This window comes from Dreissena polymorpha, chromosome 3 (genome assembly GCF_020536995.1).
Source record: "Dreissena polymorpha isolate Duluth1 chromosome 3, UMN_Dpol_1.0, whole genome shotgun sequence".
Classification (NCBI taxonomy): domain Eukaryota; kingdom Metazoa; phylum Mollusca; class Bivalvia; order Myida; family Dreissenidae; genus Dreissena; species Dreissena polymorpha.
The window spans coordinates 73,018,994-73,046,982 of NC_068357.1; the positions used below are offsets into that span (position 1 = coordinate 73,018,994).

General features: G+C 37.9%; 1 protein-coding gene across 5 annotated transcripts in view; it reads left to right on the forward strand.

Annotated features, from left to right (window-relative positions):
* Positions 1–27,493, forward strand: part of LOC127874738 (uncharacterized) — a 43,759-nt gene extending 16,266 nt beyond the window's left edge. For 4 of the 5 annotated variants that reach the window (XM_052419284.1, XM_052419287.1, XM_052419288.1 and 1 more), the window contains 10 exons: positions 221–354; positions 4,323–4,373; positions 5,870–6,011; positions 9,756–9,865; positions 10,618–10,809; positions 11,053–11,165; positions 22,824–23,005; positions 23,748–23,825; positions 24,017–24,408; positions 26,335–27,493. In XM_052419284.1, coding sequence (XP_052275244.1) covers positions 221–354; positions 4,323–4,373; positions 5,870–6,011; positions 9,756–9,865; positions 10,618–10,809; positions 11,053–11,165; positions 22,824–23,005; positions 23,748–23,825; positions 24,017–24,408; positions 26,335–26,558 — 1,618 coding nt within the window. In that variant the 3' untranslated portion in view covers positions 26,559–27,493. Of the gene's footprint in view, positions 1–220; positions 355–4,322; positions 4,374–5,869; positions 6,012–9,755; positions 9,866–10,617; positions 10,810–11,052; positions 11,166–22,823; positions 23,006–23,747; positions 23,826–24,016; positions 24,409–26,107; positions 26,227–26,334 lie in introns of all 5 variants that reach the window. The other variant, XR_008047075.1, reaches the window with a different exon arrangement.
* Positions 27,494–27,989: the final 496 nt, after the last annotated feature.

Genomic DNA, 27,989 nt, shown 5'->3' on the forward strand with positions numbered 1-27,989 from the left:
AACATATGTTGTCATACAAGCAAACACATTTTGGCGGGGATTTTGCACTACTGTGACAAGCTCATGTATAATGCTAATGTTTGTCAGTGCCTTATTTAAATCTGAACTCGTTATAAAAAGTTTTTTTGGAGTATTTTGAAGAAATGGCTCATATACTTCATAAAGGTACGTGTGTGTGTGTGTCCAATCTCTGAGTGGCCCTGTTGCTGTCTGGTTACAGGTTTGTGCGTCTGAACTTTGAGGTCTTGTTCCCATCCATCCTGGTGGAGATATCTGACAAGTTGAGTGACCTGAACATCAATGGACGGGACATGTCTGTCAAGTTCCCAGAGGCATTCAACAAGGCTGTTAAGGGTTTGCTTTTGTTTGAATGCATGAGTACTTGTTTGTCTGTATTTAAGGACAATTAACAAATAATTAAAAGACTTCTAACAAATGTTAACATATTTTACCCGTTTGTAACTAAATAGCATGTCCTTACAGTAAACATATTATGTTTATAAGTCACCCAATTCGCCATCGATTATTGCTTGCAGAATAATTTTGTCACATTTAATTATTTTTAATAAATATTTGAATGAAAATAGCTATTTCTTAACAAATAATGTGCATATGCAAAAGTTTGCCATAAATAGCAAATGATTGGAGACATATCAGGGTTCTTGCTTGTTACTTGTTGTTACTTGCTTTTTCCACTGGAGACAAGTTACATGCTTGTACCACTGGAGACATGATACTTACTTGTTCCTTTCGAGACATGTTACTTGGTTGTGACATTTGTCTTGCTTGTTGCACTGGATACAGATTACTTGCTAGTTCCACTTGAAACTGGTTAATTGCTTGTACCATTTGAGTCCTGTTACTTGCTTGTTCCATTGGAGGCATGTTACTCACTTGTTCCATTGGAGAAAGGTTACTTGCTTGTTCCACTGGAGACATAAAACTTGCTTGTTCCACTAGAGACATATTACTTGCTTGTACCACTGATGACATAATTATTACTTTCTGGTTTCACTTTAAACAGGTTACTTGCTTTTATCACTTCAGACATAATACTTACTTGTTACACTAAAGACATGTTCCTTGCTTGTTCCCCTTGAAACAAGTTACTTGCTTGTATCACTGGAGACAGGTTATGTGCTTGTTGCTTGCTTGTTTCACTGGAGACATGTTACTTGCTTGTTGCTTGTTTGTTAAACTGGAGACATGTTACTTGCTTTTTCCACTGGAGACATGTTACTTGCTTGTTCCACTGGATACTTTTTACTTGCTTGTACCACTTGAGTCATGTTACATACTTGTTGCACTGGAGACATGTTTCTTGCTGATTCACTAGAGACAGATTACTTGTTTGTTCCACTGAAGACATGTTACTTGTTAATTCCACTGGAGACACTTACTTGCTTGTTCCACAGGAGACATGTTACTTGCTTGTTCCACTGAAGACAGGTTACTTGTTGTTCCACAAGAGACACTTGAGGCTTGTTACTTGCTGGTTCCACTTGACACATGTTAAGTGCTTGTTCCACTGGAATCATGTTACTTGCTTGTTTCACGGGAGACATGTTACTTACTTCTTCCACTGGAGTCAGGTGACTTGCTTCTTCCATTGGAGTAATGTTACTTTCTTGTTTTTGTCTTGTTCCACTGGAGTCATGTTACTTGCTTGTTCCACTGGAGTTATGTTACTTGCTTGTTTCTGTCTTGTTCCACTGGAGTCATGTTACTTGCTTGTTCCACTGGAGTTATGTTACTTGCTTGTTTCTTTCTTTTTCCACTGGAGACATGTTACCTTCTTGCTCCACTGCAGTCATGTTACTTGCTTGTTCCACTGGAGCTATGTTACTTGCTTGTTTCTTTCTTGTTCCACTGGAGACATGTTACTTGCTTGTACCATTGGAGTTGCTTGATGTTACTTGCTTGTTTTACAATTTTTGCCCAATCATCATGAAAGTTGCTCAAAACATTGGTTCAATTGATGTCTCGGAAGAGTTCGAAAATGGTCGAGATCGGTGAAAAAAAATGGCCGCCAGTGGGCGGGGCATTTTTCTCTATATGTATATAGTGGCAGTTTTCCCTATTTGGCTATAGAGAAACCTTGTAAACACTCTAGAAGCCACAATTTGTGCCCAATCATCATGAAAGTTGGTCAAAACATTGGTTTTATTAATATCTCGGACGAGTGTGAAAATGGTCGGGATCGGTTAAAAAACATGGCCGCCAGTGGGCGGGGCATTTTCATCTATATGTATATAGTGGCAGTTTTCCCTATTTGGCTATAGAGAAACCTTGTAAACACTCTAGAAGTCACAATTTTTGCCCAATCATCATGAAAGTTGGTCAAAATATTGGTTTTATTGATTTCTCGGACGAGTTGGAAAATGGTCGGGATCGGTGAATAAACATGGCCGCCAGTGGGCGGGGCATTTTTCTCTATATGTATATAGTGAAAACATGTGAACACAGTAGAAGTCACATTTTTGGCCCAATTTTCATGAATTTTTTTCAAAACATTTGTGTCCTTAATACGAAAGTTGAGTTCAAAAATGGTTCCGGTCAGTTGAATAACATGGCTGCAGGGAGGGGGGCAGTTTTCTCATTATGCCCCCCCCCCCCCCCTTTCCAAGAAGAGGGGGTATGTTGTTTTGCTTATGTCGGTCTGTCTGTCCACCAGATGGTTTCCGGATGATAACTCAAGAGCGCTTATGCCAAGGATCATGAAACTTCATAGGTACATTGATCATGACTCGCAGATGACCCCTATTGATTTTCAGGTCACTAGGTCAAAGGTCAAGGTCATAAGGACCCGAAATAGTCAAATGGTTTCCGGATGATAACTCAAGAACGCTTATGCCTAGGATCATGAAACTTTATAAGATACATTGATCATGACTCGCAGATGACCCCTATTGATTTTCAGGTCACTAGGTCAAAGGTAAAGGTCACGGTGACCCAAAGCAGTAAAATGGTTTCGGGATGATAACTCAAGAATGCTTATGCCTAGGATCATGAAACTTCATAGGTACATTGATCATGACTCGCAGATGACCCCTATTGATTTTAAGGTCACTAGGTCAAAGGTAAAGGTCACGGTGACCCGAAATAGTAAAATGGTTTCCAGATGATAACTCAAGTTGGCTTATGCCTAGGATCATGATACTTCATAGGTACATTGATCACGACTCGAAGATGACCCTTATTGATTTTCAGGTCACTAGGTCAAAGGTCAAGGTCATGGTGACCTGAAATAGTAAAATGGTTTCTGGATGATAACTCAAGAACGCTTATGCCTATGATCATGAAACTTCCTAGGTACAATGATCATGACTCGCAGATGACCCCTATTAATTTTCAGGTCACTAGGTCAAAGGTCAGGGTCAAGGTGACTTGAAATAGTAAAATGGTTTCCGGATGATAACTCAAGAACGCTTATGCCTAGGTTCATGAAACTTCATAGGTATATTGATCATGACTTGCAGATGACCCCTATTGATTATCAGGTCACTAGGTCAAAGGTCAAGGTTACAGTGCCAAAAAACGTATTCACACAATGGCTGTCAAGGTCACGGTGACTCAACTTAGAAAAATGGTTTCCAGATGATAACTCAAAAATGCTTACGTCTAGGATCATGAAACTTCAAAGGTACATTGATCATGACTCGCAGATGAAATAATGATGAAACTTGACAAGGATGTTAGTCTGGACAATATCTAGGTCAAGTTTGACATTTGGTAAAGATTGAATGAACCGACTCCTCTCAGGTGAGCGAACTAGGGCCATCTTGGCCCTCTTGTTTCTTTTACTGACAATGGTGGAGTTTCACCAGTAGGGGACCATATTGCTTGGCAATGTCTTGTTATACCCCCACTAAACGAAGTCTAGATGATGTCTAGGCCAAGTTCGAACATGGGCCTTGCCGGGTAAAAAACTAGGTCACTTAGTGCGTTTTAACATTCAGCATGTTGTCCGCTCTCTAATTCAAGTAGTTTTCATCAGAGCGTCACCAAACTTGGTTAGAAGTTGTATCTAGATGATGTCTAGGCCAAGTTCAAAAATGGGTCATGGCAGGTCAAAAACTAGGTCACAGGGTCACTTAGTGCGTTTTAAACATTGAGCATGTTGTCCGCTCTCTAATTTAAGTAGTTTTCATCCGATCTTCACCAAACTTGGTCAGAATTTTGTATCCAGATGATGTCTAGGTCAATTTCGAATATTGGTCATGCCAGGTCAAAAACTAGGTCACTGGTTTCTTTTTGTTGAACTGAAGACATGTTACTTGCTTGTTCCACTGGAGTCATGCTACTTGCTTGTTCCCCTTCAGAGTGCAAGGCCTGGATACTGCAATGGGACCAGTTTATAAGCTCCGTAAAATGTAAGTACCAGAAGGGAAGGGTTGCAACTCATTGGTAGACGCAGTTTTTCATATTCTGTGGAAACAAACACAAATTTATAATCAAGCCATTTTGAACAAGTACATTAAAAATTAAATAAAAAACGAACGTGCTCGTTTGGACATCTTATCTTTTATTGTAAAAGTAAACGATATGAGTTCAATATTTTGCTGCAACCTGCCATCCGATATCATAAACATGATATGAGTTTACAATATATCATTAAACAGCAGGCAGAAGGTACTGTTAACGAAAGCTACCATCACCATAGATATGTACTGCATGCTATATACAAATGTATAAGTGTAAAATTATTATAAACAAACAATGTGTGTTTGATGATGATGTATGTATGTCAGTATCAATTTATAATTGGACACTGTATTTTGAAGACAGGTAAACAAAGAGGCTGTTGTTTGCTTGAACTCTTCATCAGGCAGAGGCTTAAGTGTCCTGGCAGAGGCTTAACCCTTTGCATGCTGGGAAATTTGTCGTCTGCTAAAGTGTCGTCTGCTGAATTTCTAAAATTAGCATATTCTTTGATTTTTTTCAAAGAATATTATCAGAATAGCAAACAGTTTGGATCCTGATGAGACTCCACGTTCTGTGGCGTCTCATCTGGATCCAAACTGTTTGCAAAGGCCTTCAAAATTAGGTTCCAGCACTGAAATAGTTAAGTGTCCAGGCAGAAATTAGGAACTGTGTATCCTTACAGCTGATTTCAGTCTGTAACACTGTTTTACAATGTATGAAAAGTCATATGTAAGGTACCGAACAGACAACTGATGTATAGCTTGTCAGCGTGCCCTATCTGGTCCCACAAGTCATATTTAAGTCACTGAGAAGAAGTACTGGTACCATACTTCAGTTTTTTGTCTTTTACAAAGACTTCATGAACTGCAAGATCAGTATCATGAATTGGTATCATGTTACAACAAAAAATGGCCAGTGATTAATTTGTTCAGTTTAGTCGCGTTCTGAGAAAACTGGGCATAATGCAAGTGTCGTCCCAAATGCAGTCGGCACGTTCTAATCAGGGACGACACTTTCCACTTTTATGTTATTTTTCGTTTAAATAAAGTCTCTTCTTAGCAGAAATCTTATTTAAGAGGATGTTGTCCCTGATTAGCCTGTGCTCTTCACTCCTGGCTCTAGTTCTACCAGGCAATGCTAGCATCTATGTGGGTGTCTATGCATTGGTAACAGATTTAGTGTAGCTGTGTGCATAGGTTGAGTTGGTGCATACATGTATTGTGTTATTTGTATTCTGATGGTTTAAATGCATTAAAATAACAGGTACTACATGAAAAAAAAAACAACCTAATGTTTGTAGTGACAGTCACCTGGGTGCAGTGCAGTCGTGCACAGGCTGGTGAATGTGAAACTGTCATTTCTGACATTGGCTTGCACAGCTGATTGTTTGCAGGGCAGTGACTGCACAACTTCTATCGGTTACTGAGTTCTTATCATTTTGCAGTAAAAGGGAATCAGCGTTGGGTTATGACTCAACAATGGCCAAAAGAAGAAACATCAGGAGAAAAGCTTAAAAGTCTCTTTCCCCAAGTTGACAAAATAATGATGATGATTGGGAAAGATTATGATGACAAAGATATTTGCCTGTAAGTCATCCACCGGTGGTGTTTTGTATGCCATCTTACCGGTAACCATAATTTTTATCTTGACTATTATATATGAAATATATATATAATGGAGCTATCCTACTCACCCCGGCGTCGGTGTTAGCGTGAGCGTGCAAATGTTACAGTTTACATACTACCCCAAATATTTCCTATGTCCCTTAACATATTGCTTTTTTATTTTGCATACTTATTTACCAACATGACCCCAACCTATAAACAAGAACAGACAACTGTATCAAGCATTTTGTAGGAATTATGGCTCTTTTTATGTCCCCAGCTATAGTAGTGGGGGACATATTGTTTTTGCCCTGTCTGTTGGTTGGTTGGTCTGTTGGTTGGTTGGTCTGTTGGTTGGTTTGCGCCAACTTTAACATTTTGCAATAACTTTTGCTATATTGAAGATAGCAACTTCATATTAGGCATGCATGTGTACCTCATGAAGCTGCACATTTTGAGTGGTGAAAGGTCAAGGTCATCCTTGAAGGTCAGAGGTCAAATATATGTGGCCCAAATCGCTAATTTTATGAATACTTTTGCAATATTGAAGATAGCAACTTCATATTTGGCATGCATGTGTATCTCATGGAGCTGCACATTTTGAGTGGTGAAAGGTCAAGGTCAAGGTCATCCTTCAAGGTCAAATATATGGGTCAAAATTGCTCATGTAATGTCACTTCTGCAATATTGAAGCTAGCAATTTTATATTTGAAATGCGTGTGTATCTCAAGGAGCTGCACATTTTGAGTGGTGAAGGGTCAAGGTCAAGGTCATCCTTCAAGGTCAAACGTCATATAGGGGGACATTGTGTTTCACAAACACATCTTGTTTGTCTTTGTAACTTTGAATATTTTGTTAAATTTTGATCCACTTTACTTCTAAAGTATCAAGGCTATTGCTTTCAAATTTCAAATACTTTCTTACTATCATGATGTTACTGTACCTTGCAAGTTGAACTTGACCGTGACCGTTGAATGACCTTGACTCAAGGTCAAATTAATAAATTTTGCTTAATTTGCCATAACTTCTTTATTTAACATCAGATTTGATTCATTCTTACCTGACATACCACAATGGACTCCACCCAAACTATCCACCAAGCCCCACCCCAGAACCCGCCCCCCCCCCCAAAAAAAAAAATAAAAAATCTTTATTATGTCCCCCACCTACTATTTTGCCCTGTCTGTTGGTCTGTACGTTGGTCTGTTGGTCTGTTTGCTCCAACTTTAACATTTGCAATAACTTTTTCAATATTCAAGATACAATGTAGCAACTTGATATTTGGCATGCATGTGTATCTCATGGAGCTGCACATTTTGAGTGGTGAAAGGTCAAGGTCATCCTTCAAGGTCAGAGGTCAAATATATGTGGCCAAAATCACTCATTTTATGAATACTTTTGCAATATTGAAGATAGCAACTTGATATTTGGCATGCATGTTTATCTCATGGAGCCGCACATTTTGAGTGGTGAAAGGTCAAGGTCATCCTTCAAGGTAAGATGTTATATATATATGTGGCCATATTCGCTCATTTTATGAATACTCTCGCAATATTGAAGATACCAACTTAATATTTGGCATGCATGTGTATCTCATGGAGCCGCACATTTTGAGTGGTGAAAGGTCAAGGTCATCCTTCAAGGTCAGAGGTCAAGTATATGTGGCCAAAATCGCTCATTTTATGAATACTTTGGCAATATTGAAGATACCAACTTGATATTTGGTATGCATGTGTATCTCATGGAGCCGCACATTATGAGTGGTGAAAGGTCAAGGTCATCCTTCAAGGTCAAAGGTCAAAAAAATAATTAAAAAATCAAAGCGGCGCAGGAGGGGTGTTTCCGACAAACACATTTTTCTGTAGGTGAGTTTCATTTTTTTAGTCTTTAATAGCATCATAAACTTTGTCATTTTTATGTCCCCCACCACTATAGTGGGGGACATATTGTTTTTGCCCTGTCTGTCTGTCTGTCTGTCTGTCTGTCTGTCTGTTTGTGCCAACTTTAACATTTTGGAATAACTTTTGCTATATTGAAGATAGCAACTTCATATTTGGCATGCATGTGTATGTCATGGAGCTGCACATTTTAAGAGGTAAAAGGTCAAGGTCATCATCCTTCAAGGTCAAAGGTCAAAAAAACTTAATCAAAGCGACGCAGAAGAGGACATAGTGTTTCTGACAAACACATTTCTTGTTTTTCTTTTTTTTGAAAGATCATCTATTAAATGACCACACACGCACATTTTAACCCCCTCTCCATGATGGCTTACATTATACTGTCAAGCACTCGAATAGTCGAGCGCGCTGTCCTCTGACAGCTCTTGTATAAATACAGATTCACTGCTGCTTTGTACACACTGTATGTAAGACCACTTGCTGGAAATCATGTGTATGTGATTTGAAAACATAAACACATAAAGCTCTAGTAGTTATGCAGTTGGTACAAAAGAATCCAAGTGTACTGTATGGTGCAAACTACCTCTTGTGCCAGATATTGGCATTGTCGCAAGTGTTGTAAATACATTTTTGCCAATTAAAGGCAGTTGTGCAACAATTGATGGAACATGTTAAAAACTGTTCCCACTGTTTGCATCACTCAATTTTTTTGCACACTAGGGACAATGAATTTTCAATGGATACAATTCGAGATTCAGAACACATTGTATTTGCAATTGTGCATTTAATGTCACAGTAATGACAACAAGCTGTCACAGTAATGACAACAAGCTGTCACAGTTATGACAACTAGCAGTTACAGTTATGACAACAAGCTGTCACAGTTATGAAAACAAGCTGTCAAAGTTATGACAACAAGCTTTTATGGTTATGACAACAAGCTGTCACAGTTATGACAACAAGCTGTCATTGTAATGACAACAAGCTGTCACAGTAATGACAACAAGCTGTCACAGTTATGACAACAAGCTGTCACAGTTAAGTTTTCATGGTTATGACAACAAGCTGTCACAGTTATGACAACAAGCTGTCATGGTAATGACAACAAGCTGTCACAGTAATGACAACAAGCTGTCACAGTTATAACAATAAGATGTCATGGTTATGACAACAAGCTGTCTCAGTAATGACAACAAGCTGTCACATTCATGACAACAAGCTGTCATGGTAATGACAACAAGCTGTCACAGTATTGACAACAAGCTTTCACAGTTATGACAACAAGCTGTCATGGTCATGACAACATACTGTCTCAGTAATGACAACAAGCTGTCACATTAATGATTACAAGCTGTCGTGGTAATGACAACAAGCTGTCATGGTAATGACAACAAGCTGTCACAGTTATGACAACAAGCTGTCACAGTTATGACAACAAGCTGTCACATACATCAAAACTGTTATATTAATTATATTATATATTTATATTATAAACTGACTTAATGACTGAAGTAATGTGTTAAACTGACTTAAATTGGGAGTTTGGAACTTTAATAATATGTCAACAATACTATTTCAGGCAGTTCTTTTTAAAGATGTATTTTTAAACAATAGTTTTATATTTTGTATTTCCCCAATCTGTGACATAAAAACTTTAAAATACCAAATGCCAATATTTGTAAGCTCTTGATACTTTTTAACTTAATTAAATCTTATGCTCTTTTTATTTTCTCAATTTTAATAGATTTGATTCTGTGCTAATTTACAAATGGTTTCTGAAAAACACACATGTACAAGATTCTCCCGTTGCTTCTATATCCCTGAATAGGGCCGTGTTCTTGAAGTTTGCAACTGCAGCTACACTGGAGAGGTTCATGAACACTGGAAGCTCCAACATCTACCTGGATGGCCGATTGATCACCTTCATCAAGATAGTCAGTAAGTTGCAGTCTACATCTCATCATTGAGCACTGACTGGTCAAGGTGACCTATTGTGATCACCGTCTGTCCTGCACCCAACTTCATGCAATTGGCATTGTCAATGTCTAGCTTTTTGACACTCTAGAGATCACATCGTTCATTGATGACACTTGGTCAAATTGTATGTTTAGACACTTAATAGTCCGAAATATGGGTTACAGAAACTATGTTACAAGGTCAGATATTAGACAAACTTTATAACCACTCTTACAGGCCACATTTATTACTCAATCTTGATAAAATGTGGTCAGAATATTGCTCTTGATATTTTAAACAATCTGGGTCATTTTATTCTTAAAACTCAGTCTTGATGAAAGATTTAATTTTGGTCATATAATTTCAAAAAAGAGGTCACTTTATTAAATCAATAAAAAAAACTTGGAACCACTCTACAGTCCGCATTTACATCTAAATTATGATGAAATTTGATGTGGGCCTGATCTTCATCTTAAAATCCGTAAGAAAAGTCTTACCATTCTAGAGGCCACATGTATGCTTTAGTCTTGATTAAGTTTAATCAGAATGTTTATATTTACTATGAAAGCCATGTTTAAATCTTGATCAAGTGGGGTCAAAAACTTGATCACCTGGTAAAGTCTTCAACTATTTGTGTTGGTGAACTTTGATGATTGAGGGCCAGCATAGCGCTCTTGTTTTCTGTTGGACTGGACTGACACAGCTGCTAGATGTTGATTTTTATCTTACCACAGAGAGTGGTGTGAAGCCAGACCAAGCGCCAAGCCAAGTTAGTAAGAACAAGAAGAAGACCACAAAGAGTGGTGTGAAGCCAGACCAAGTGCCAAGTCAAGTTGGGAAGAACAAAGAGAGGAAGAAAAACTACTGGGCCTCTGCATTTGGAACAAGGCAGCAGAGGGGCCGAGGTCAGGGCTCAAAAGGCAGGGGTATGTCTGGGAAAACTGAACACATGGTTTTTGTTTCCTTTAACTGTAAAAAAGGAACAAGCAACTAAACAACTTCTGAAATGACACAAATATGAGCTGAATAATAACTAATACAGTTATGGGTTGAATATTATCTGTTTATTTCCTTCTGTATGCTTATAGATGATACTGTTGCATTCTGCTGTGATACTACTCTATGATAATATATACAGATCAGTTATATTGTGATGTGTGATGTTACAGGTGGGCATGATATGAGGGGCAGGGCAGGGTCTATGGGTGCTGTCAGGGGCAGTGCTGGAAGGATTGCCATCTCACCCAGGTCCACCCTTCACAGGGCACACTACTCACCAGGGGTAAGAAGCCATTATCAGTATGTAGGGGACACTACTCACCTGGAGTAAGTAGACATTATCAGTATGTAGGGGACACTACTCACCTGGAGTAAGTAGACATTATCAGTATGTAGGGGACACTGCTCACCAGGAGTAAGTAGTCATTGTCAATATGTAGGGGACACTACTCACCTGGAGTAAGTAGTCCTTGTCAGTATGTAGGGGACACTACTCATCAGGAGTAAGTAGGCATTGTCAGTATGTAGGGGACACTACTCACCTGGAGTAAGTAACCATTATTGGTATGTAGGGAACCTGGAGTAAGTAGACATTATCAGTATGTAGAGGACACTACTCACCAGGGGTAAGTAGTCATTATCAGTATGTAGGGCACACTACTCACCAGGGGTAAGTAGCCATTATCAGTATGTAGGGGACACTACTCACCAGGAGTAAGTAGCCATTATCAGTATGTAGGGGACTCTACTCACCTGGAGTAAGTAGTCATCGTCAGTTTGCAGGGCACAAACTCACCTGCAGTAAGTAGTCATTATCAGTATGTAGGGGACACTACTCACCTGGAGTAAGTAGACATTATCAGTATGTAGTGGACACTACTCACCAGGAGTAAGTAGTCATTGTCAGTATGTAGGTGACACTACTCTCCTGGAGTAAGTAGTCATTGTCAGTATGTAGGGGGACACTACTCACCTGGAGTAAGTACTAATTGTCAGTATGTAGGGAGCACTACTCACCAGGAGTAAGTAGTCATTGTCAGTATGCAGGGGACACTACTCACCTGGAGTACTGTGAAACCATTTATTTTCACCAGCACGAACATGTCGTCATTTTTATAAAAATGACGTTTTCGTCAGCACTTCAATGCGCCAATTCCTGACTTTGAATTAAAAAAAAAATGCTTCAGTTGATATGCGATTTGTTTGTCCGAAATATATCATGGTTGCGATAAATCGTAGTGGGGAAAGAGGGAGGCCACTTGAGAGTCACTTCAGGGGCTGGGACCTGTTTGTCACATGTCAATATACTAGTCTTTTGTTATCAGGTGATCAGTAATTGGCCCCCATTATTGTATCAATTTTATGATTAGCGGATTAGTTGGACCGATTAACCGTTAACGAGTGTTTTAAAACAGTGAAGCCAATTGCCAATTGGTCTTATTTATTTGTTATCATGACCAAACTAATGACAATCTTATTTATCGGCTCATTAGAGAAGGTACGAAGATTATTGGTTAAAATTAGTGTTAGCAAACTTTTTGGTCAGTTTTCAATCAAGTTTGAAGAGTTTGACATCGTTATATTTGATCACTGAAGTGTAAAAGTAACAGCGCATTGTGGGACACTGGTTTCATAGGGCACAGTTCAGATTTAATTGTAAAAACCAATGGACGAATGCGTTTAAATTAGATTGAATGCAATAGGATACAAAGCAATGTTTTATTGCGTCATAATCAGTCATTCAAAAAACATGCTTTCCGGGGATTTCCTGAAAATGGCGCGAAAATAAAAGTGAATTCCTGTCAACAATTACCCTACGTTTGGATGGAACTAAACGTCATGATTGCTGATTTCTCTTTACCTGTTACGTTTTCAATTGATACAACAAGTAACAATGATTTGAAACATGTATCGTAAAACTTGTCAAAGCTGTTGATGATTAAAAACATTGATAGCCCATAAATGAAGCACAAGCTATTTTTACAACTTTTTGTAGCAAACAACCAAACACAAATCAATATGTTCTGTGTTAATTTGTAATCAAGTCGGAGAATGTATATAAGTCAGGTTTTGATCACACGTCATCATCTTTTAATTTTGTTTATTGTCTTTGATACGGATCCGCTGCGTGGAGGCTGTATTATCTGCAACAACACTGAAAAACACAATATACACAATGGGTAATAAAGTTGTTAACAATTAGCGCTAATCATTACTATTCTACCTAAACGAAGTCAAGGCAGTCGATACAGCTGTACTGCACTCGCGTTTTAGAGCAATGTCACGTGTCAGTTAAGTACACTGTGTAATCTACACCCTTTTGTGTCAAAAACAAATTTATCTTAACTACGAAACAGACAGAGTATGTATGCGTGGATTACGTTGGATTTTATAGCCTCATGCCGTTGGTAATTCAGTTTTAATTTATTCAAAAATGGGACATAATTCTTCGTTAGGATCTTGAATTTGTCAATCGGTCAACTGACATAATACACGAAAATACTCACCTGGAGTAAGTGGTCATTGTAAGTATGTAAGGGACACTACTCACCAGGAGTAAGTAGTCATTGTCAGTATGTAGGGGACACTACTCACCAGGGATAGTAGCCATTGTCAGTATGAAGGGGACACTACTCACCAGGAGTAAGTAGTCATTTTCAGTATGTAGGGGACACTACTCACTTGGAGTAAGTAGTCATTGTCAGTATGTAGGGGACACTACTTACCAGGGTTAAGTAGCCATTGTCAGTATGTTGGTGACACTACTCATCTGGTAGTAAGTAGTCATTATCAGTATGTAGGGGTTACTACTCACCAGGGGTAAGTAGCAATTGTCAGTATGTAGGGGACACTACTCACCAGGAGTAAGTAGTCATTGTCAGTATGTAGGGGACACTACTCATCGGGAGAAAGTAGTCATTATCAGTATGTAGGAGACAATGCTCACCTGGAGTAGTAGTAATTGTCAGTATGCAGGGGACACTGCTCACATGGAATAAGTAGCCATTATCAGTATGTAGGGGACACTACTCACCTGGAGTAAGTAGCCATTATCAGTATGTAGGGGACACTACTCACCTGGAGAAATTAGTCAGTGTCAGTATGTAGGGGACACTACTCACCTGGAGTAAGTAGCCATTATCAGTATGTAGAGGACACTACTCACCTGGAGTAAGTAGCCATTGTCAGTACGTAGGGGACACTACTCACCAGGGGTTAGTAGCAATTGTCAGTATGTAGGGGACACTACTCACCAGGGGTACGTAGATATTATCAGTATATTGGGGACACTACACACCAGGGGTAAGTAGCCATTGTCAGTGAGTAGGGGACACTACTCACCTGGAGTAAGTAGTCATTGTCAGTATGTAGGGCACACTACTCACCTGGAGTAAGTAGTCATTGTCAGTATATAGAGCACACCACTCACCAGGAGTAAGTAGTCATTGTCAGTATGTAGGAGACACTACTCACCAGGGGTAAGTAGCCATTGTCAGTATGTAGGGGACACTACTCACCAGAGGTAAGTAGCCATTTTCAGTATGTAGGGGACACTACTCACCAGGAGTAAGTATTTATTGTCAGTATGTAGGGGACACTACTCACCTGGAGTAAGTAGTCATTTTCAGTATGTAGGGCGCACCACTCACAGGAGAAAGTAGCCATTATCTGTATGTAGGGGACACAACTCACCAAGGGTAAGTAGCCATTATCAGTATGTAGGGGACACTACTCATAAGGGTTAAGTAGCCATTATTTGTATGTAGGGCACACTACTCACCAGGGTAAGTAGCCATTATCAGTATGTAGGGGACACTACTCATAAGGGTTAAGTAGCCATTATTTGTATGTAGGGCACACTACTCACCAGGGTAAGTAGCCATTAGCAGTATGTAGGGGACACTACTCACCAGGGTTAAGTAGCCATAAGCAGTATGTAGGGGACAATACTGACCAGGGTTAAGTAGCCATTATCAGTATGTAGGGGACACTACTCACCAGGGGTAAGTAGCCATTATCAGTATGTAGGGGACACTACTCAACAGGGTTAAGTAGCCATTATCAGTATGTATGGGACACTACTCACCAGGGGTAAGTAGACATTATCAGTTTATAGGAGACACTACTCACCTATGGTAAATATACACTATGTATGTAGGACACACTACTCACCAAGGGTAAGTAGCCATTAGCAGTATGTAGGAGACAATACTCACCTATGGTAAATATACACTATATGTATGTAGGGCACACTACTCACCAAGGGTAAGTAGCCATAAGCAGTATGTAGGAGACAATACTCACCTATGGTAAATATACACTATATGTATGTAGGGCACACTACTCACCAGGGGTAAGTAGCCAATAGCAGTATGTAGGGGACACTACTCACCAGGGGTAAATAGACACTTTTAGTTTGTAGGGCACACTGCGCACCAGGGGTAAGAAGCCATTAGCAGTATGAAGGAAACACCACTTACCTGGGGTTAACAGCCATTATCAGTATGTAGTGGTCAATGAATCAACTTAACATGCAACACATTGCATTTTTTATTGACAACTTGTTTTTAGCTCGACTATTATATTATTATGAAATATATATAGTGGAGCTATCCTACTCACCCCGGTGTTGGCATGCGCGTGAGCGTTGGAATGTTAAAATTTGCATACTACCTCAAATATTTTCCCTTTACATATTGCTTTCATATATTGCATGATTCTTTACCAACACAACCACAACCTATAAACAAGTGCCGACAACTGTATCAAGCATATTGTAAGAATTATGGCCCTTTTGTCCCCTACCGGTTTCACCGTAGGGGACTTATGGTTTGCGCTCTGTGCGTCTGTGAGTTTGTCTGTGATTCTGTCTGTCTGTGTGTCACACTTTTCTGGATCCTGCGATAACTTGAAAAGTTCTTCATATTTTTTCATGAAACTTGAAACATGGATAGATGGCAATATGGACATAATGCATGTCATTTTATTTTGTTCCTACGTAAAAAATCTGGTTGCTATGGCAACAAAAAAATGGTGGAGCCGGTAGGGCTATAGATAACTTTTGGGGTATATTGGGTAATTCACCCCCTGTTTTTGACAATAATAGGGTTTTTGTAAATTCAATAGAGTTTTAGCAAAAATTTGCACCCCCTACTTTTGAGCTTTATTGGGTTTTTCATCCCCAGGTTTTAACTCCATTGGGTAATTTAGGGAATGGCATATATAACATAATACAAATAAGGTTACTAAATTATTTACATGTTTGTATACAAATGGAATTAAAAAAGGTACCTGTACATAACAACAAACAATTACTGAATTTCTGATCAAAGTTCATTCATGTTTGCGTTGAATAAGACCGAGTTTGTAAAATCGCTGCACAATTAATGAAGTTATGGCTGTTCAAAGCCATGCACACCGTTTTCGGGTCTTTTTGAGTTGAATACCTTGAAAATGAAAGTAGAAATCGGATGGGTCTACGAATAATTACAATACTACCCCAAAGATTGATAACCGCTGGAAAGACTGCCTTTTTTCTTTATAGGACGGCATACTATGCGATACATTTTTAGCTCACCTGAGCACAACGTGCTCATGGTGAGCTTTTGTGATCACCTTTTGTCCATCGTCCGTTGTCTGTTGTCTGTTGTCCGTCATTCGTCGTCAACATTTATCCTTGTGAACACTCTAGAGGCCACTTTTATAGTCAGATCTTCATGAAACTAGGGCAGAATATTTGTCCCAATGATACCTCGAGTTCGAAACTGGGTCATGCTGGGTCAAAAACTAGGTCAAAAAAAGAAAAACCTTGTGAACACTGTAGAAGTCACATTTCATGCCCAATCTTCATGTAACTTTGTCAAAATGTTTGTCTTAATGATATGTTGGTTGAGTTCAAAAATAGTTCTGGTCCGTTGAAAAACATGGCCGCCAGGGGGCGGGGCAGTATTCCTTTGATGGCTATAGAGAAACCTTGTGAACACTCTAGAAGTCACAATTTTTGCCCAATCTTCATGAAACTTGGTCAAAACATTGGTTTCATTGATATTTCGGACGAGTTCGAAAATGGTCAAGATTGGGGAAAAAACATGGCCGCCAGGGGGCGGAGCAGTTTTCTCTATATGTATATAGTGAAAACATGTGAACACTCTAGAAGTCTCATTTTTGATCCAATCTTCATGAAAATTGTTCAGAATATTTGTTGTCTGGATACGACAATTGAGTTCGAAAATGGTTCGGATCGGTAAAAAAAATATGGCCGCCAGGGGGGTCATTTAAAAAAAGCTTGTGAACACTCTAGTTTAACGGAAAATAACCAGTCTAAAAAATACGCCCGGTGTTCATAAGAGTTTAGTTTCTTGACGCATGGTTTTTTATGGGAATTACATTATCAAATTTGTATTTGCGTTTTTATGCGCTTTATTTTGAATTTAATTACGTTTTTGGTTATTTTAATTGCGTAATAACGCAAGAACGCTTGTTATTACTTGACATATATTGCTTGGCAATAGTCTTGTTTCACTTAGAATATGCATATTATTGATATATCTATGTTAAAGTTTGCGTACTGCCTCAAATATTTTCTATGTCCCTTGACATATTGCTTTCATATTTTGCATACTTCTATACCAACATGACCCCAACCTTTAAATAAGAGCTGACAACTGTATCAAGCATTTTGTTAGAATTATGGCCCTTTTTTCACTTAGAATATGCATATTATTGATAAATCTATGATAAAGTTTGCGTACCACCACAAATATTTTCTATGTACCTTGTCATATTGCTTTTGTATTTTGCATACTTCTTTACTAACATGACCCAAATCTATATACAAGAGCAGACAACTGTATCAAGCATTTTGTAAGAATTATGTTCCCTTTTTATACTTAGAAAATAGAAAATTTGGTAAAGTTTTGTGTTTAGGTTCACTTTATTCCTAAAGTATCTAAGGTATTGCTTTCATACTTGCAACACTCACTAACTATCATTAGGGGACTGTGCAGGCAAAGTTATGTAACTCTGACTGGAATTTTGACAGAATTATAGCCCCCTTTATACTTAGATAATTTAACATTTGGTTAAGTTTTGTGTTTTGGTCCAATTTACTCCTAAAGTATCATAGCTATTGCTTTCAGACTTGGACAACTCGTAAGGGGACTGTATAGGGCAAGTTGCATAACTCTGGTTGGAATTAAACTGAATTATGGCCCTTTTTTTTTTCTTAGTCACTTTGAATATTTTGTTAAATTTTGTGTTTAGATCCACTTAACTTCTAAAGAATCAAGACTATTGCTTTCAAACTTAAAATGCTTTCTTACTATCATGAGGGTGCTGTACCTGGCAAGTTGAATTTGACCTTTACCTTTGAATGACCTTGAGTCTCAAGGTCAAATTAATAAATTTTGCTTAAATTGCCACAACTTCTTTATTTATGATCAGATTTGATTGATACTTTGACAAAACAACACTTACCTGACATACCACAATGGACTCCACCCAAACCATCCCTTATGCCCCACCCCAGAATCCCCCGCTTAAATTTTATATATTTGTTTTCCTTTTTTTTCTTATTTTTGAAAGATCATCTAATAAATGACCTCATCCCCACATTATACCCCCTCTCCACCCCCACCCCACCCCCACCCAAAAATATATATTTTTTAAAACATGGTAAAAAAAAACATATTATTTATTTTATAAGCTCGACTATTATATATGAAATATATATAGTGGAGCTATCCTACTCACCCCTGCGTCGGCGTTTCCTTTTCCGTTAGCATGCACATGTTAAAGTTTTCGTACTACCCCAATTATTTTCATTGTCCCTTGACATATTGCTTTCATATTTTGCATACTTTTTAACCAACATGACCCCAACCTATAAACATGAGCAGACAACTCTATCAAGCATTTTTCATAATTATGGCCCCTTTTTCGCTTAGAATATGCAGCAAATGTTAAAGTTTGCGTACTACCCCGAATATTTTCAATGTCCCTGCAAATATTGCTTTCATATTTTGCATACTTGTTAACCATTATGACCCCAACCTATAAACAAGAGCATACAACTGTATCAAGCATTTTGACAGAATAGACCAGTTTCACAATACTACCGCTGTTGCTATTTTTAGATATCACGTGACGCGTCGAATTTCAGAACGAGGCTGAACGTGTAAAGATCTTTGGCTAGCATATATCAATGATTATAAACCAGTTGATTTTTATTAATTTCATTCGGGATTTTCATGATTATAGCAAACATATGTATACATGGATGTGTTGTTTACCCGGGGTTGTTTAGTCAATAAATTGATGAGGGGTTATGAAATGAACATTCTCACACCCAAGATATATTTCAAAGCCATAGTATATAGTCCCACTAGTGTATACGTATATATACATTTTATTTAATCTTGATTCAAATTCAAGATACCCATTTTTATCAGAGCAAATGTGATCTGAAAAATAAACATTGATAATTGCACAAAACAAAGATATTCAAAAGTCGTATAATACAAAAGATTATATATATTAAATTCTCAAAGGTATGTTTGTTGATCTGTACTATTTTTCACGAACGATCGAACGTGTAAAATGTGTGTTGTCTCAATCATAAGAAAAAGCCATAGAAAATGCAAAGCACATGAACTATTTAAATGTTGTGTCATTTTTCATTTAACTCTAATTAATGTTCTTTTACAGTGAAAGACAATATTGAAGAATTCTTTTATACATGTGAAAAAACGAACGTGGAGCAAACTGAACTGTCAATACATTCACCTTGATTTCTCTTTAAACGTAATTATGAGTGATAAATATACATGTGTAGTCACATCATTTCATAAATCTCTCTTGTGTGTGTGTGTCTTTATTTTTCGGAAACATTCTTTAACGCGGTTGTGGTCATTGAAAATTCTTGTTTTAATTGTGTTCTTCCATACACTAACGAACACTCTTTATAAGACGATGTAAGGACGGAGTTTTATTTCAGCGGTACCCGCTAAATAGGTTTCGTGTTTAGCATAAAAGCTAATAAATATTTCAAATGTATATATAAGTATTAAGCACTTAATTATTTATCCAAAAATTCTTTCACAAGGAAAATCGTTTCTACGCTAATATTGACATGGCGGAAATTCGTTCATACGTTGTTTTAACTACCCGGACATTCATTCTCGCGCTATTTAGACATCCCTGACAATCGTTCCAACATTATTTAAAAGACCGGATATATATACTCCTACATAGTTTCGATGCCCAGAATTCTGCAACATATTTTGGCAAATGACAGATCTCAGTGTAAGTCGATATATTCGATTATTTTTTAACGTTATCATTCTCATTATCACAATAAATTCTTACAACAATATAAAGTATAACACAAAATATGAAAACATTATTTTTTTTACTATTTCAATAACAACATATTAAAATACCGGATAAAATGCCCAGAGTGCCATACAATTTTGATAAAATGTGATAATAATGACCGGGATAGCAATTATTCAGGAACAAATCTCCGGGCTGTCCAAATAACGAAGGAACGAATGTCCAGGCTGTCAAAATTATGTAGGAACCATTTTAAGCATTGTCATAATAACAACGGCACGAATGTTCAGGTTGTCAAAAAACATAGAAACGAATGTCCGCCTGTGTGAAAAAAGGCTATGACGAATGTCCAGCATTCACTGTATTATTATGATTACACTGGCTAAAATCTATACAGTATTTATTTTGAGTATTTGGCGTTACATTTGTCTTAGAAATAACAGTGTAATACTTCTACCACGATAAGACATTGGGGTACCATACATGGTGTTCAATGACCAGTCATTTACCACGGGTTGTTTATGACACTGTGCTGTTATTTAGTATTTGTCTGCACAGTATCTGATCATAACGAGATAATTGGTTTATACGAAACACAGGGGCTATTTAACCACAGATGTATCAATAAACAAGATAGATCTTTTCTCAAACAGCGTGATAAAAAAGCTCTAACAAAGCTTGTCAAATGTGTGACAAAATGGAGAAAAATAAGTACTTTAATCAAGACAATTTATTTAATGTATTGACACTTATAATGTGAATTACATATTTATAACTTATTTTGACAATGTCATATTGTGTTTTCTATGTCTTACATAGCCGAATGTTCAAAAGAGTGAAAGGTTGAAATCAGATGCGCAGGATTATTGGAAATTTATACACGTTCAGCCTCGTTCTGGAGTTCTGCGAGTCACGTGACTTTGCGCTCCCATCAATTTTGGCCTATTGTAAAAAGGGTCTATTATTGCCCCTTTTATACTTATAATATGCATATTATTGATAAATCTATGTTAAAGTTTGCGTACTACCCCAAATATTTCAAATATCCTTTTACATATTGCTTTTATATTTTGCATACTTGTTTACCAACATGACCCCAACCTATAAACAAGAGCAGACCACTGTATCAATCATTTTGACATAATTATGGCCCCTTTTACACTTAGATAATTGAACATTTTGCTTAAATTGCCATAACTTCTTCGTCTATATCGGCTATAAAGTTCAACTTTTTTAAAACATAAGCGATCAATATGTTTCAATTATGGTTCTCTTCCACTTAGAATATGACTATATTACCTTGACCTTATTGAATATGAATAATTTCCCCATGATGGTTTACTTTATACTGTCAAGCACTCGAATAGTCGAGCGCGCTGTCTTCTGACAGCTCTTGTTTATGTCCCCAAGTCCATATTGGAGGACTGTTTATTGGTTTATTGGTTTGTTGGTTTGCATCAAACTTTAACATTTGCAATAACTTTTGCAATGTTGAAAATACCAACTTCATATTTGGCATGCATGTGTATCTCATGGAGCTGCACATTTTGAATGGTGAAAGGTCAAGGTCATCCTTCAAGGCCAAATATATGTGTCAAAATCATCAAACTAACATTTGCCATAACTTTTGCAATATTTAAGATAGCAACTTCATATTTGGCATGCATGTGTATCTCATGGAGCTGCACATTTTGAGTGGTGAAAGGTCAAGGTCATCCTTCAAGGTCAAAGGTAAAATGAATTGGTCAAAATCGTCAAACTTGACCATTTGCCATAACTTATGCAATATTGAAGAAATCAACTTCATATTTGGCATGCATGTGTATCTCATGGAGCTGCGCATTTTGAGTGGTGGAAGGTCAAGGTCATCCTTCAAGGTCAAATATAGGAGAGGGGACATAATGTTTTACAAACACATCTTGTTGATAATGTCTCTGCTGGAACTTACCAAATGAATAAATAAACAAGTAAGGTATAATCTGTCATTGTTAATTGTCAGATGTCTAAAACATTGCGTTGTACATATATTACCGATAAAAGTTTGACTTACTATGACTGCCATTAATAAAGGCTGGGTAAACAGATGAGCTAATGTTTGTTTGTAAGTAGGTAGACTATGTTTGTTTTCTTCTTGAAGGTCATCTTCAACGATGACAACAGGATTTATTCTCTTGGACAATATTTGTTAAGATTTCTTATAACTTGCTAATAGGAGGCATGTTCAGACTTAGATTTGGACAGATGCAAACAAATGCAAGCTTTTACTGGTAATTTGTATATGGCTTTTATAAATATGGGATGTTTTCTGGGAATTTGTGCAGCAAATTTTAAATGTTAAGAAATGGTCAAATTAACCTTATCCCCTCTACAACTGGATTATTTTAAATTGGATCATCATGAAACTTGGTGCTAATGTTAATGGGCATAATATCTCTTCAAAATAAGATAACCAGTTGGTTTGCCTTAAGCTTTTTCTGAATTATTGGCTAATCAATGGTACAAAAATGGATGAAATTACCCTGACAGCTCACTGTTTCAAGATCAATTTAACCCACACCTTTAAATGGGCTTCTTTTGTGAAAAGTTTGAACTCTTATATAATTATCAGGGAGGTCAGTTCAAGGACCTGGTCTCCCCACACAATCAATTTGACGCGGACCGAGGGACCAGAAAGCGTGAAAAGTTTGAACCCCAGAGGGACAACTGGTCTCACGAACCCCATGATGAAAGGCGACACCAGGGAGACAGGTGGCGAAGTCCCTCGCGCTTTGAACACAATAAACAGAGACGGTAAGACACCATGTTTTTAGTTGTTTACTATGAAGTACAAAAGCACTTTGAAATATTGCTGGAGTTATTTGTCATTTAAGTTTTCTGTACATTTACACTGTATTTTCAAATAATTTTTATCTTCTTTATTGTTGGAATCAAAGTGCTTTTAAGAAACTTAAAGTAATATTATGGGCATCCAACAGTTTATAGGTGTTATATCGCAACTGTTGATTATTTTTGTTGTTTTCACTTCATATACACATATATTTGTTAATGCAGCATCAACATACTAAAACAATATCCCGGAAAGAGAAAAATAATGCATTTGATTATCAACCTTACTTTCATTTTGACAACTCACGACAGAAATGATTTGATTTACGATGTGAATCTTAATTTAATTTTAGTGAAGATTCGTTCATACGACACAATGACACTATTTTGTTTTACGGATCATTTTGGGGTAGAGGACTGTCCAGTCATGTAAAATATAGAATATAATATATATTTTGTATAAACAACTGCTAGCAAAATGAGTTGCTGATAATTGGTCAGTTACCACATTTTGACTAACTCTTCACTTGTAAATTCTTTTCAGCTCAATTGATCAGTGAAAAATGCCCATAATAACACTTTAATTTTACATTTTGTTAAAAAGACAGTTGTTTCTGATAATAAATAAAGTTCTGTTTAGAACTTAACAATGAATATGTTGTTGTGAGCCTGTGGGTAGTGTGGGATGCCTGTGTGCCCATTTCAGGTCAGCCAGCGAGTCAGATGAGACAAGGGCCATGCTGGAGTCGATGAAGTCCAAACTGGAGAACATGGAACGCAAACTGTGAGTGGCCATCATTGTCTTGAAACCTCCATTTTCATCACATTGCATTTCCTTTTGGGTTGTTCATTTTTGTATAGGTTCCAAATACAATCTCTTGTCTGTTTCAGTTTATATGTTCCTACACACTTTCATTTTCTTCATTATAAAGGGATGTTTGATATGGTGTTAGAAAGTACACTTCTTTACTGCAGTGCTGAACAGGGTGGCTCGATGCTACCACCTGTGTATGTCAAGAAGGATGTCTTCCCTCAGGGTTCAAGGGGTGAGCCTGCAGGCAAGAAACAGGGGCACGGCCGGGGAGCATGTCAGCCTGGTCAGACCCACAAACAACAAGGGTACCAACCCAACCAGCAGGGATACAAGTCCCCCAGGCAACAAAGTCCAGGACAAAGTTTCAAACCCAGGACAGATTTGGATCAGGGTCAGCAAGGAAGAGGCTCAAGTGCTGCTGGGAGAGATATGGGTTTATATCGTGGACATGGAAAAACAAGCAACAAGTCAGGTGGAAGGAGAAAAGCTGATGATTTTACTCTGGACTACCAGACGTCACCAAAGCGTCAGTATTCTGAGGAGAATTTCAAAGGTAAAAATATTGGTTTAATTCCTGATATATAATATTAGCTTCTCATAATGAAGTGAATAAACTATTATGTTACAGTGTACTACCGTTTTTGTCAAAATATCAATTACACTCACTGATTGTGTTCAGAGTGAAAAAACTCTTAATAATATTCTGAGGGCTTTTGCAACAATTTTCATATTGATCATTGTTACGGTAGTTTCTTTCATATATATTTTCCAATATTTTGGTGTGAATTTTTATGCCCCCCTTCGAAGAAGAGGGGGTATATTGCTTTGCACATGTCGGTCGGTCGGTCGGTCCACCAGGTGGTTTCCGGATGATAACTCAAGAACGCTTTGGCCTAGGATCATGAAACTTCATAGGTAGATTGATCATGACTCGCAGATGACCCCTATTGATTTTGAGGTCACTAGGTCAAAGGTCAAGGTCACGGTGACCCGGAATAGTAAAATGGTTTCCAGATGATAACTCAAGAATGCATACGCCTAGGATCATGAAACTTCATAGGTAGATTGATCATGACTCGCAGATGACCCCTTTTGATTTTGAGGTCACTAGGTCAAAGGTCAAGGTCACGGTGACCCGAAATAGTAAAATGGTTTCCGGATGATAACTCAGGAACGCATACGCCTAGGATCATGAAACTTCATCATTAGATAGATCATGACTCGCAGATGACCCCTATTGAGTTTGAGGTCACTAGGTCAAAGGTCAAGGTGACCCGAAATAGTAAAATTGTTTCCGGATGATAACTCAAGAACGCATACGCCTAGGATCATGAACTTTCATTAGTAGATTGATCATGACTCGCAGATGACCCCTATTGATTTTGAGGTCACTAGGTCAAAGGTCAAGGTCACGGTGACCCGAAATAGTAAAATGGTTTCCGGATGATAACTCAAGAACGCATACGCCTAGGATCATGAAACTTCATAGGTAGATTGATCATGACTCGCAGATGACCCCTATAGATTTTGAGGTCACTAGGTCAAAGGTCAAGGTCACGGTGACCCTAAATAGTAAAATGATTTTCGTATGATAACTCAAGAACGCATATTCCTAGGATCATGAAACTTCATAGGTAGATTGATCATGACTCGCAGATGACCCCTTTTGATTTTGAGGTCATTAGGTCAAAGGTCAAGGTCACGGTGACCCGAAATAGTAAAATGGTTTTCGGATGATAACACAAGAACGCATACGCCTAGGATCATGAAACTTCATGGGTAGATTGATCATGACTCGCAGATGAGCCCTATTGATTTTGAGTTCACTAGGTCAAAGGTAAAGGTCACAGTGACCCGAAATAGTTTAATGGTTTCCGGATGATAACTCGAGAACGCTTACGCCTAGGATCATGAAACTTCATAGGTAGATTGATCATGGCTCGCAGATGACCCCTTTTGATTTTGAGGTCATTAGGTCAAAGGTCAAGTTGACCCGAAATAGTAAAATGGTTTTCGGATGATAACACAAGAACGCATACGCCTAGGTTCATGAAACTTCATAGGTACATTCATCATGACTCATGGATGACCCATATTGATTTTCAGGTCACTAGGTCAAAGGTCAAGGTCACGGTGACCCAAAAACAGTAAAATTGTTTCCGGATGATAAATCAAGAACGATTTTGCCTAGGATCATGACACTTCATAGGTACATTGATCATGACTCGCAGATGACCCCTATTTATTTTCAGGTCACTAGGTCACAGTGACAAAAAACGTATTCGCACAATGGCTGCCACTTCAACGGACAGCCAATATGGGGGGCATGCATGTTTTACAAACAGCCCTTGTTTCTCAGTGAGCTTTCCAGGTATGCATTTATCCTTAAGGGGACTATGTTGACCACAAATTCTCGATTGTAACTTTCTATTGCTCAAGAGTGTTGTTTCCGTGCCTCACACATACATGTTTTTTCCAGACACCAGTTTCCAATATGGTGCTGTTGACCTGTGGCAGCAGGAGCGCTACCCCAACATGCAGTACCACCAGACACAGAACAGGGCAACCAATGTAGACAGGAGTCAGGGAGACAGGGGCCAGGGCAGGGAGCACATGTTCACGGGGAGGGAGCACACATTCCCCCAACCTTTCCAGGAGCAGGGATTTGTAGCCCCAAACACCAGCTACTATCAACAGTTCTGAGACCAGGGTCCGTGATCATCTTCACTTAATAACTGGGAAAGCAATATTATTCCTTGAACAATAATATTTGTGGATTTTCATAGAGTCCTTGCAAATTATGAAATCAAATGTCCAAAGAAAGTTCACATCTAAAGTCTTATATCAGACTTATATACAAAAATCAACAAATTCAACATCAAACAAAAATGACATATTTTTTGTAGCCAAGCAATTTTGTGCCAACTAAGATATAAGCCTCGTGCTATCAAAAATTCAGATAAGGTGTAAATTGTTGTCCTTAATAAGCCTGTGCATAATTTGGGCTGACATATGTATAAGCATTAAGCCCTGTTTGTTCCAGAAGGAAACTTGTCTATGAATCTACCTATATTAAGCATAGCATGAAGAACATTTCTTCAACTGTTTCGTTTCAAACATGCTGATTTTTTTTTTCTTCCTTTCTATTTACAATTTCGATTAAAATATGTTTTTATTGGGAATGAAAGCATAATTAACATTTGTAGCCAGGAAATTTGAAAAAAACTATATACTTTCTTTAGCCTTAACTACTCCCAAGTCTTAGAACATTGTCGGTGAATATGTGCCCAATTCTCGCAGACAACTGTGGGTACCTTGGAAAAGGAAAGGGATGAGTGCTGGACTAAAACTGTTGAATAGCAGTTAAGTAATAAACATTTTAATTACATGTTATCTAGCTGGTTGTTATGGATTTTGTACACCACTATCTTCTAAATCTATGTCTCATTAAAAATTGTACAAATGGACATTTGTAAGTTTTAAATAGTTTCAATCTCATAGTTTCTACCTGTATATTGATTTTCACAATCATTTCACGACGGCATCAACTTTGTATGTCAATGATTGTATGCTGCTATTTTGCTTTATTTGTGGTTTTGATCCATTTTGAATGATTTGAATAAAACAAACAGAGAGCCGTTTGAAAAGTGTTATTGACTGACAGCACAGAACAACTATTCGGTCCATTTAGACGCCCATTTTCTTATCCATGTTGGTATGTCTTGGCAACCACGGACAGAAGTTATTTCACGTGAAGCCGTCGTCCATGAAGCAGACATGCATTTTCTTTAGAACTTGTGCTTCAGGGATTGCTTGGAGTTACGGGTCTGAAACTTTATATGATATTTAGTATACGCTGTCTTCCAGGATGTTCTGCTTTTGAAACAAACGGAATGTTCTTAGCATACTTTATATTTCTGTATTATTTGATGACTGTATATCCCCTTTTCTAGAACCGTGTTGTGATATTTATGGCCTGAGGCGCAGTAAGTAAAACATAATGCCAGAATTCATTGATATACTTGTAGCAGGAATATTTATTTTTAACTAATTCTGTGCGTCCGCACCAACAAAAACGGCAAACAGACGAGCCATGAATCCCGTTTTAATAGTGAGCACGACATACTGAAGAGT